The sequence below is a fragment of the Oculina patagonica genome, unplaced genomic scaffold, assembly GCF_052425735.1.
Source record: "Oculina patagonica isolate OP01 unplaced genomic scaffold, crgOcupat unplaced441, whole genome shotgun sequence".
NCBI lineage: Eukaryota > Metazoa > Cnidaria > Anthozoa > Scleractinia > Oculinidae > Oculina > Oculina patagonica.
In genome coordinates, this window is record NW_027558300.1 from 1 (window position 1) to 11,789 (window position 11,789).

Below are 11,789 nucleotides of genomic sequence, written 5' to 3' on the forward strand. Positions count from 1 at the left end.
TTATTTAAGATACTGCTTAATATTTTGTTAAGCGAAAAATATGAAGGGAATTAATAAAAGCCTGTTATATCGAAGAGGGCTGAAATGTAAGAAAAAGATTTTGAAAAAATCTTCTTAAAACTTAACGAATGGCAACGTAGGGTAAGGACGTACAAAAGTGTGTTTGTTAAAACGAATAAGTTTAATTTGCTAAATGTTCTTTTTACAGGAAATTTGGGAGTATAGTACCTTTAATTTTTATGGGAGTATGAGTGAACCGTGTTAATTGTTGGATTTCCTCCGGTTAATCTTATGTGAAAAATTAACGATTTTTTTGTAAAATTAAGAAGTAAAAACCGCAATTACCTTATCTCGACTTTTCTTGGGCTTCGCAGACTTGGCTAACTTAAGTCTTTCAAGATCCATGACAAGCTCCCGTTCTGAATTAAAACAAAACAAAATACTGTTAACATTTCAAAGTGTGTATAAGCAGTTTATCATGATACTTTTTCAGCTGGGTGTCGCGGTGTCCTTATGGTTTCCGCGCGAGAGAAAACAAGGTTGCAACCTAGGAGAGGGCATTCTTGGGCGAGACACTACTCACACAGTGCGTCTCTGAGGACGGGAAAATAACAATACTCAAAGAATGAATAACATTATCCACCGGATAAATCACTATCCACTGGGTAGCGTAGTATGTTTTGTCAGCAGTTATCCACTGGATAGTGATTTATCCGGTGGATAGCGTTAGCCACCCGTTAAACAACTAGGCCCTAATCGCTTCATGCTACGGAAACAGGAGTTACATAAAGGGCTGGTCTGTTTGGCCACTTGGCTTCGAAAATGCTAACTTACTTTTAATCTTTTTTTTTTTAATTCTCCTTCTGGCAGGATTAACTTGCAACTTTTCCTCAATAAACGGTCTCTTGAAAATACCCCTCCCCAATCAAAAAAAAAAAAAAAAAAGGAAAGGAAAGGAAACCACACTTCATACCGTTTATAGTGAGCTGTGCGTTCCTGTCAGACAGACGTTTTCTCTCCTTGTCTGATTTATCCAGTAATTCCGTCACATGTCTAACGTCGTGTTCGGCGTTATCCGTTATCACAGCCAGACGCTCATTTTCTTCCATAAGACGCTGACGCTCCTAGAGTCAAAGACAGTGTACTTGTAGATTCACCATACCTTATGATTATCATATGTCAAATATAATAGAGTTGCTCTGGTTTTGTTTCATAAAAAACGCGCACTACTTTCTCGACCAATCGGAAGTAAAACCAAAACCAATCGTTACTCACTCACACACTTTTTCCCGCGCTTTGCGGCAGCTACATGTATTTGCTTCGAATTTTGATTGTTTTACTGGATTGCCTGTGTCCTTTGTGATTGGCCAGACCGTAAAATGCCGCTTACAAGCCCTGGGCTTAGACAACCTCGAAAGGGTTGTAAGACGGGGTGGGCCTATTACTGGAATAGCTTACATCCAGCGGGGCTTATATGCAGCATTAAAAACTAGTTGGAAATGATCTGACAACGCCACTCTGATTAAACATTTGCAAGCACTCTCTTGCAAACATATTCATTACCCATTTCCATTTGAAGACTTGAATGTTCTGTGAGGACATTAGTAAGTTGATATACTGTAGAAAGGTTGGATGGGAGGGCCTATATCCGGGGGGGGGAATTTTGGTTGACAGGCTGATGGTGATGGGCTTTTAACTATGGGGCTTATAACTTGGCATTTTCGGTCTTTTCCCAACTCAGCCAAACACATGCCTTTCAAACAATTCTTAGATATATAAATTTGTGAGCCAGACATAACAGTCCTTTCAGTACAAACTGCCAATCTGTGTCCACCTGTTATTTCCACCTTTATAATGTACTATTATCATAATAAATCCACCTTTCTAAGCTCCTGTATTTCAGTTCTGTGGACACCTTCTTGGTGTTGTAGGTTCTTTAGCACAGCCTGAAAAAAAAAATCATTATTTACTGGGAAGCCTGAGGTAAGTGCGGGCCAAAAATCCCCGTGGTTTTACTTTTTTGTCATTAGTTCACCCATACTGCCAACCTGCTAGGAGGGGTTGATGAAGATTGGCATGTGCAGAAATGGAGGGTAGGACTGGGAGAGGAGGATGGAAGCATGCAAGGAGGCTTTGGGGAGGGTAAGGGTGCAGCGTTTGAGTCTGCCATTCTTACTGGTCATGCTGTATGAGCATGGGAGGGGAGGAGAGGAGGGTGAAAGACCAGTAAGATAATAGGCTGAGAAGAGGGGAGGGTTGGAAGATCAGGACCGTAAATGTATAATATTAATAAGAAATACTCTAAAATGCAATCTTTACAACATTGCCAAGGGCAAAAACTCATGAGGATCCTAGAAGAAACATTTGTGGTGCTGAAAAAAGGGGAGAATCTTCATGCTGGCAGCATTCATTAATTCAAGGAGCATTTACACTTAGCCAAACCTTAGACTCCACCAACTCTGATCGCACAATATTGACATCTCTCTCCTTATCCTCTTCTACTTGTTTGGACAGTCTGTTGATATCTTTAAGCTCTAGAAGGAGTTCGGCATTCTTTGCTTCAAGGTCATTGGCTAGCCTAGTGGCGTCAACTTGCTGGTCTATTGTATCCTTTAATTGCTTTTCTAAATCGTGATTGGCCTGTTGCAGATAATCCACCTGTCAAATCAATCAAAAATATAATGGGTCATGAATGGTCCCTCAAAATTTTGTAGTGCTCACAAAATTAGGCATCTGCTCAGAATGCAACAACACTCAGCTCAAAGATCTCTTAAATTGTGTCACACTTGCCGCTAAGTACTTTATATTCTGCTGCTTTCAAGACGATTCTTCTATATATTTTGACAGCTTTCCCCCTTTCTTAAGTATCAGGATTGATACCTTAAGGCAAATTGCCATTAAAAATAAACAGCTGGACGAATTAAATAGGAAGTGGAAGAATTTCATTTATTAACTCTTTTCATTTATTTAATTATTTACGTATAGATCTTCTCATGATTTTCCTTGTTCTTTTTTTCCTTTTTTTTTTTAGCCGATACAACGTAAATCCAAAATTACCGCTTTTTAAATGTAAACTTAAACCTGTCGTATCTTAGATAGTCTAGTTGTATGTATATTAAGATTGTTTTTGCTACCTTTTATTTTATTAACTGTTGTATAATTATTTGGTATTATTTTGTATGTCAATAAAGTAAAAAAAAAAATCTGCTCAGAATGCTCGCACAAAAGTTCATTGCTCAGTGACTAGAAGTACTATAATTCTACTCCTCCCTGGATGGGATGCTAGTCAATTGCAGGGTACCCCCAGCATTAAACCTGCTGATTTGCCTGACTTAGAATACAAAGCAGTCCCCCAGTCAGGGCTCAAACCCAGGGCCCAGTTGTTCGAAGGGCGGATAACGCCATTCACCGAATAAATCGCTATCCAGTCAACCCTCCAAGTTAAGACCATTTTAGTCGCCATGGCGACTAAAATTTTGGAGCTGACGACTAAATTGGAACCGAAGTCACCAGCATGACGACTAAATTTGAAAAGAAGGATTAAAAGGCGTGAGCTTTATTTAGTGACTAAAATTTTTCACTGGTGATCAGCTTGAGCGCAGTCGGTGGCCAAATGGCCACTAAGGAAAAAAAATAAACTTGGAGGGTTGCCAGTGGATAAATGCTAACAAAACATACTATGCTATCCACTGGATAGTGATTTATCTGGTGGATAGCATTATCTGCCCTTTGAACAACTGGGTCAAGACCACTTGATATGGAGTCCAGCACACTAACCATTAAGCCACCCTGCCTCCTACAAGAGACAGAGAGAAGGGGAGTGCAAATACATGTATGGTATATAACATTACCTGAACATTAAGGTGTGCAACAACCCTTTCACTACTGTCTTTCTTGCCCTCTCTAAGGACTGCCTCAACAGGCCGACCTCCATCCAACAGCCTGTTCAGTCTTTCAATTTCTTTGTCACGAGTTTCCACCTAAGAAGACAATTTTTATTAAAAACATTTATTACCGGTAACACCATTTAAAATAATTCTAATAATAAAGCATTGAGCACTGTGTTTGAATTCATCTTTACCGGCACTTCTGCCAAATTACCAGTTGCCTTTAGATGTGCCAGATACATGTTAAGGTTAACAGTAATTCAACAGCCTTTAGCAAGTGCAGATCCAGGGAAAATCAGGATGACCATTTCTGATATTAATACAAGCACCAAAGGCTTGCGCCTCTAAAGGGGGGGAGGGTCTGGGTCATTCTCCCCACGGAAAATTTTTAGATTTCGTCTCTCTAAAGTGCCATTTTCAGATAAAATTCTGAGTCACTAGGAGAAGATGTTGGCCAGTTCCATTTTCCTTGGATGAAGAATTGGATGAAGAATCCCCTGCAACTCGCAAAGCATTGTATTTTATTTTCTAATGAAACTTGGAAGTTTTTGAACTCTTAAAATATGTTTACCATGCATCCCTTCAATTAAAGTTAATGTATACACCAAGCCGACATGTAATAAAAATGCTAAATACAGTATAGACCAGGCAGGGGTTTGCAATCAGGCACATACAGCAAGCTCTGCCTGCATGTAATTCGTGTTAAATTAGCGACCTTCAAATTTGACTTCGAGTACAAGATCGAGTACAAGAATGACTTTGGAATTTCGACACATTTATTACCTATCCCCCAAACTATAACTCTTCCCTGTTGCTGACTATAACACTTAAATACCGGTAAACATTAAGAATAAAATTGGTGTGATAAGTGATTACATGTATATGAGGCACATGAATTTGGTTTAAAAAAATTTGTAAGTTCATACTCAATCTCGTACTCGTACTCCAATCTGAAGGTCGCTATTATCAGCTTTCTCACATGAACTGGCTGGTTCAGAAAAAATTTCTTTAAAATTAAAATAGATACAGAATTCTAGAGGTGTTATATTCTGCATACATTATTTTTTGCCACCTAACCCTAACATATTCTTTTGAAAATAACACACCCTGGGTTATGTAAATATTTCCTTCAAGCACCTATCTGGGATGAGCAGATATAATTAATTTTGGAACAAAATTGCAGGTGACCTTAAGTAAGCTTTCAATTAAGATAAATTTCAACTTGCTTTATTTATCAGCAAAAAAAATTATGATAATTTTGATTGGGAAACTGTCAAAAAGGAAAATTTTAATTAAAGTTGGCTTACAATGTTATGGGTGATTCTGGTTTAATATTGCTAATGGCGTGCAAAAATAATTGTAGAATTTGAAATTATCATGTTACACAACCACGCATTGAAAAGGTGTAACTTCTAGCAAGATAGTGGCAATTCAATTTACAACTTGCATTGAATAGGCTTTGATAAAAAAATATATACAAATGAAAATAATTATGCTTACAAAAATTATTAGTTAAGAACAGAAATTGTGGATAAAGGAACAATAAAGGTCTAAAAATGTGGCAATATTAAGCTTATTTTACCTCTAGATGACAGTATTTTATTATTATTTTGGATTTCAATTGCTGCAATTTTACCGGAAGTTACTCGAGAATTTACCTGTTTTCGCAGACTTTTGTTTCGTCTTTCAGTACTCGACTTTTCATCTTGAAGTTGCGACACTTGAGCCTGTAATTCTTCTATTCTAGTATCAGCCACACTTAACAAGTCGGCGACATAAGGATCCTGCAAATCATCTGTTTTGCCGGTCAGATCCCGAGCAGGAGAAACTGTGCTTTCGATATCCATTCGCTGACGACGGAGCGGTATTTGCTTCCTTCGACCGCCAGGAGTTTCCACGACAGCATGCAGATTTTTCTCCTGCAAGTCCTGTATTCTGTCGGTTTTTGCTTTGTTTTCCTTCTCCAAAGCCTTAACTTTATGTACATATTGTGTATTTAGAAATTTCAGGTCCGCATTTTCGTGCTCTAGCTTTCGAACGCTGGTTTTAAGATCCCTGATAATTTGGTCAGTTTCTTCTCGTAGTTTTATGAGCTGTAAATGAAGCTCGTTGTTTTCTTTAACCAGCTTTGCATTATCGCTTCTGTACGGTTCCACATTATCCTCGTATACTGTCCTTTCTTTCTCCTGCTTGCCTACTTGAAGTTTAAGATTTTTTAAGCTTTCTGTTGTGTGAACAAGATCGCTAAACAGCTTCTCCACAAGAGGCACAGATTCGATTCCAAGAGCTTGTCTGTAACCAAGCTGATCTAAGCGCTTCCTGAGCGTAGTGAATTTTCGTTCCGTCATTTTTGGACACTCCAATGACTACTCTATTCAGCTCTTTTAAAATTTCGACCGAAATCATGGATATTTTTGTAAAAAATTCATCTTCAGAGGAAAACCGTTACTGCTAATTGACTGTTCGCGGGTTCAAAGACAGCGTCCTGACAACCGCGCAAGAACGCATGCGTGACTTTCAAATTTGCCTCTGTTTATTTTACGACCTAAAGAGAATTTACTTTTCAATCGATATCATTGAAGAAAAAAGTTAAATATTCACTAAAAAAAGGGCCAAGCTGGTTCTGTAAAATTTCAAAGGAAGTAATAATGATAATCATTAAAAAAAGTAATATAAAAAGGTTTTTTTATTACTTATTTTATTTCTTGTGGAGTAAAATGGGATTTAATCTAAGTGGTTAGGAATTTTAAATTCAATTTTAGTAGTTGAAAAGTTTAGTAAATACATTTGTCTTTTTGAATTTGAAATAGTACTTACTGGCCAATTAAAAAAAAATAAATTTTATACAACAGTCTTCTTCTATTGTTTTTCGAATCCCATCATTAGTAGTTCAACTGTCTAGATCTGATCATTTAAAAATATAACATTGGTATTTTCTACGTCACCAGATATCATAATATTTTTTTTCCAATAATTGTTATATTTTGGGGGTCCAAATGTGGATAACTAAATTAAAGTTGCATTTCCAAATTCCAGCTAAAGTTTTATATGCAATTCGCAATGCGAGCAGCCTTTTTATTCATGCATTATTATTGACGCAAAAAAATTACATGCAATACAAATTATTTTTCCATCACAAGAAGGTAAGCTGTAAAAGAGCTAATATTTCTAGATCATAAATATTGCCTGGCCAGCTGATCTTATTTAAGAGATTTTTGAGATATTTTCAGAAATGATTTGTTTTTTCAATGAGACGAGCATACCAACCAGCAGTCTTACATATTGAGCACGCGCACTTGCGTAGCCACGTCACACTGCACGATGTCATTTGTTGTGATCAAAACAAGATGGGTTTTGGCTGAGTACAGCAAGATGTACTTTTAAAATTTAAAGTGTTCGTTCTGTGAAAACGGCACGACGGGTTCTTCAGAATCCCGAGCCATCGGCCAAGTCTCGATACAGGATTATGTAGTTCTGATCGCATGGGCCAACTGCAGTCTATAGTCCCTCGGAGTCGTAGAAGCCGAAATCTCCAGCTGGAAACATTTCCAGATCTGAGTAACTTTCCTCCAGAGGTCGCCGTGAGTGTTCTCTCACACTTAAACGCGACAGATCTATGTCTCGCTGCCTGCGTTTGGAAACATCTAGCTGACAATGAACTCCTGTGGCAAAGGTACTACATACTTCATTTCCTTTCCTTTGATATTTGCTTTTCTTCTTGAAAGGCGCGTTGCGGCTGCTTCAGACATTTTAATTGAAACTGTATTACTATTCAAGCCCTAATGTGTCATGTTAAGCTTATGTTAATTAATGTAAGTGAAGTCTGTTTGTTTAAGCACCAGGCACTACAATTCTTAGGCATCCATGCATTTTAAAACAATATTTTCCTGTTTTTCTCCTGTGGCATTTATGCGGACAACCAAAATTTGGTTTGCCATGACATGTACAAAGAGATGGGTCAACATTGAGCAATTTAGACCTGTCATCCCTCACGTACAACACGAAAGTGAGCCATCTGAAACTTCCGATTTCTGCCCAACTCACGTACACAGTCCAATTTTTCATGCCCAGCTCACACATTTGAGCTTGTGAAATGCATATAAGCCATTTCTGAGAAAAATAATATAAATTTGATTCTGACACTTAAGAGAAAAATATATTTCTTACATGTAAATCAAGGTCAGCTTTTGAAAAATTATTCTCAATTATTGAGAGTAAATACCTAGGGATAAGAGTGTTTCGCATCCAATTTCAAACATTGGAATCTTTGAAACACTTCTTCGAGAGTCTTGGGAAATCTTCAGACGTTGTTGTGTCCCACTGTGTGAGTCTGATGCATTTGACCTGGAAAAAGTTGGCTTCTTTCATACAGTGTAAGCATTGGTTAAACATTTAGTATGGGCTTACTATCTTACTTCTTGCAAAAGGTTATTTTCTAATTGACACAATTATGAACCTTGTTAATTTGCCTGTTTTTGTTGGAATTTCTTGGTAACCAAGAGTCTGGAGAATTAAAAATTATATTCATGAATAATAAATGAGACACAGTAGGAAAATGAATAATTTTTTCCAACAGAAAGCTAATCAAGTCTCTCTATTTATTTTTTCAGCCTTTCAAAAGCCACTTGGGGTTATGCCACAGCTTATAACAGGAAACATAAGGTACATGTAAAAAAAAAAAAAAAAAAAAAAAAAAATCTACCATCTTTATTATTTACAACTTTTGTCTTGTTTCTTAAAGTAATGGTGATAAAAAGTCTTGAAATAATCACTTTGCTACAAAAGTTATCTCCAAAACTAAAACTGTGTTCAGCAGTGAATCTGACATTCCAGCATGGAATGGTTCACTTTGGGGTGGATTGGATGGTATGACTTTGCCAAAGATAAGTGCATATTACATGCTTACGCCACGACAACAGCAATCACGTCCTGTACAGTACATGTAAATCAAGCTACCACATCTTTATGACAGAGATGCATGTGTGTAAGTGGTCCTAAGTCATGTTGTAGGCCTGTCGTAAGCTTGTCGCATGCAAGAAAGTTGCATGGTGTTAATTGGCCCTTAAGGTCTCCAAGATACCTTAAAAGAGTCCAATCTGGCACACCCAGTTCTAAGCAGTCTTGTTCAAAACTTCTTTTCATAGATCTACAAATGACAAGATATTATTCCAAAGAATGCCTATTTTCATTATTATAACCACATTTTAATCTACAGATTTGTAGATATGTCCAAATCACCCAAAAAACAACCAAAAAATGGTAACTTCAAAAAGGTGTGATGATGGTCCATTTTTAGAGAGTTTTTTTAGTTTTGTTGTCCATTGCTGGCAAAATATTTTTTTAAGCTGTTCTTTAGGTACCGAGGGTTCTAGTTATATACAATGTAGGTAAAATTAGTAAGAAAATGTCCTGAAAGGGAACCGAAAAAGGTTAAAGTTAGCAGAAAGTTCAAGTTATCACAGGTTCGAGTTATAAGGAATTAACTGTATTCTTGTTCATCTAGGGTAAGATCTCCTTCAAGGAGCTTTATATGTTGTTAGACGAGGGGACATGCCTCTTCAATTTTGACCCACATCAGGTTAGTAAACTGTTTTTTCTTCATCAGTTTATTAACGTTACTTGTAGTAAAGGGAAAGCCCCAGGGGGTGGGTACTCGGGATTCCAAGTGACAGGGATGATTGAATGGGTGACAAAAATCAAGACCCAGAAAAAATCCCTAGGGCTTCCAACAAAACTCAAAAAAATCCCTGGACCAAACATCAATGCCCCAAAAATTCCATGCCGAATTTCTGACCGACTAAATTTTTCAGAAAGGGGGAATGATCTGAAGATATAACACAAAAAAACAACATTAGAAACACGTTCAGTGTTTGTACTTTATTCGCAGAACTATGCGGTCAAGGCACTACCACAAATATTGAGACTGTTTTTAATACCCCAAAAAAATCCCTACTTAAATCAAGCCACACAAAAAAATACTTGCCAAATTTTCCTACCCAAAAATATCTGGAATCAAAAATTTCAATCCGAAAAAAATCCTTCCATCATCCCCATCACTTGAAATTCCAAGTACCCCCCTCCCTTGGGGGGAGAGATAAAGTTTGCATACAAGCCTAGTGGCCCATCAGGACGGAGCTTATCCTGATTTCCATAGCATGAAGTGACTAGGAGTATTTCTACTCCCCCCATGAATGGGATGCTACACTGTAGTCCATCGCAGGGCTACCTTTAGCATTTATACACCTGGGTGGAGAGAGGCACTGTGAGAGTTGTGTCTTGCCCAAGAACACAATGCAGCGCCCTGGCCAGGGCTCAAGCCTCGATCGGAAGTCCAGCGCACTAACTATTAGGCCACCACGCCTCCCCAACGTTACTTGTGATTAACACTAAAGATTTGAAAAATCCAAACCACTTTATCATGCAAAAGATTGATGTTGTATATGGTTTTTTTTTTCACTAGTCAAGTCTAATGTGTCATATTCAAGATGTTGTACATGTTGTGGTTCAGTTTCACCCTTGGTGCATTTTTTTTTCTTTTTTTTTTTTCTGGTGTATGGTTATATACAGTGTGTATGACAGTGAGTATTTAAGACAAAGGAAAACATCAGATTGTACCAAGGGTAAAACTGAACCACAACATGTATTTTCATGTGTCATTCTAAATTTGACAACTAATTCCATATATTATCAATCAAAGTAGAGGTAATTACTCAATATAAATATACAATTATCTTCGTTCACTGTCCAAAATTAAGCGCGCAATTGGTTAAAATAGATCACATGATCTTGCTTTACCTGTTGTCAGCAAACTTCGACAGAACAGTATTGACAATTGATAACACACAAAAAATCGTGCATTCATGTTCAAAGGTAAACTGCAGCTCAATTAATACATTTTTGTGTGCGATTGACTTGCTTGTTGCTTCTTGCTGACTGTATTTATGAACGACCACAGCTGATGAACGATTTCATGAACCATTTTAAGCTTTATTTCTGTACGGCTTATTTGTGATATTTATATTATTGATTTAATCCCATGTGATTATGTACTACTACACTTCTTATTTTTAAACATTATTGTTTGAAGTTTGTTAAGTTGATGATCGCTTGCAGTGTACTCAGATGGTATATTAAAAGGGTTAGAGTCTGTGCGTTTGTGTTTTGTTTACAAATACACGCACTTGCTGGCCTCACAATGAACAAGAAATTTTCAATACTGCACTTGGCTACGCCAAAACACTCACAACAGTCTCTAACCCATAATAACAGTATGACCATGATTTTTTATTAAGCAAAACAAGAGAATTAATCAATATTTTGTTTGTTTGCTTGTTGTTTCAGGGAACAATTTATTTAGTGAGACACAATGTTTTGGAGGACTCTGTTGTAGAAATAGCAAAATTTATCAACTGCACTGGAGCACTTTATGGAAAGTCAGTCAGAGAATATCTTGATACGAGGTAAGGCAACAATAACAATAATATATAATATAACTAGAGTAAAATACTAGGATTTCTCCCGCTGAAAAAAATCATATTTTCACATGTGAGAATAACATGTTATTTTCACATGTGGAGATATCGATTTCAAAACGTTTTATGACAAGTTTGCCCTGTTTCAATAATGAACCAAAGTTAATCGATTTTAAGTCAAAACATCTTTGGATCTTCCTTGGCAATCTTCGGAAATTTTCGGAAAATGTTCGGAAACATTCGTACGACCTATGTCTAACGATTTGCAGATGTAATTACAAAGGCAGCACATTCTCCTCAGTTATTTTAAGACCCTGAGTGTTGGTCCGGTCTGGTGTTCGAAACCACGACCTCCTGCACAGCAGTCCGGTGCTCTACCAACTGAGCTAGATAGATAAAAAAAAACGAAAAACCTATTCATCTCCACCAT

The 11,789-nt window shown here is 37.2% G+C and overlaps 2 protein-coding genes across 2 annotated transcripts; one reads left to right on the forward strand and one right to left on the reverse strand.

Moving 5' to 3' along the window:
* Positions 1-345: 345 nt before the first annotated feature.
* Positions 346-6,541, reverse strand: LOC144640740 (centrosomal protein of 135 kDa-like; the record flags this gene model as incomplete). Its single annotated transcript, XM_078499823.1, has 6 exons — positions 5,546-6,541; positions 3,852-3,980; positions 2,443-2,658; positions 1,881-1,946; positions 974-1,124; positions 346-419 (listed from the first exon to the last, which is right to left on the reverse strand). Coding segments are annotated over exons 1-6 (1,326 nt in total), but the record flags the coding sequence as incomplete, so codon positions are not given.
* Positions 6,542-7,120: 579 nt separating this feature from the next.
* LOC144640739 (F-box only protein 8-like) lies at positions 7,121-11,347 on the forward strand (the record flags this gene model as incomplete). Its single annotated transcript, XM_078499821.1, has 4 exons — positions 7,121-7,560; positions 8,498-8,549; positions 9,391-9,465; positions 11,229-11,347. Coding segments are annotated over exons 1-4 (437 nt in total), but the record flags the coding sequence as incomplete, so codon positions are not given.
* Positions 11,348-11,789: the final 442 nt, after the last annotated feature.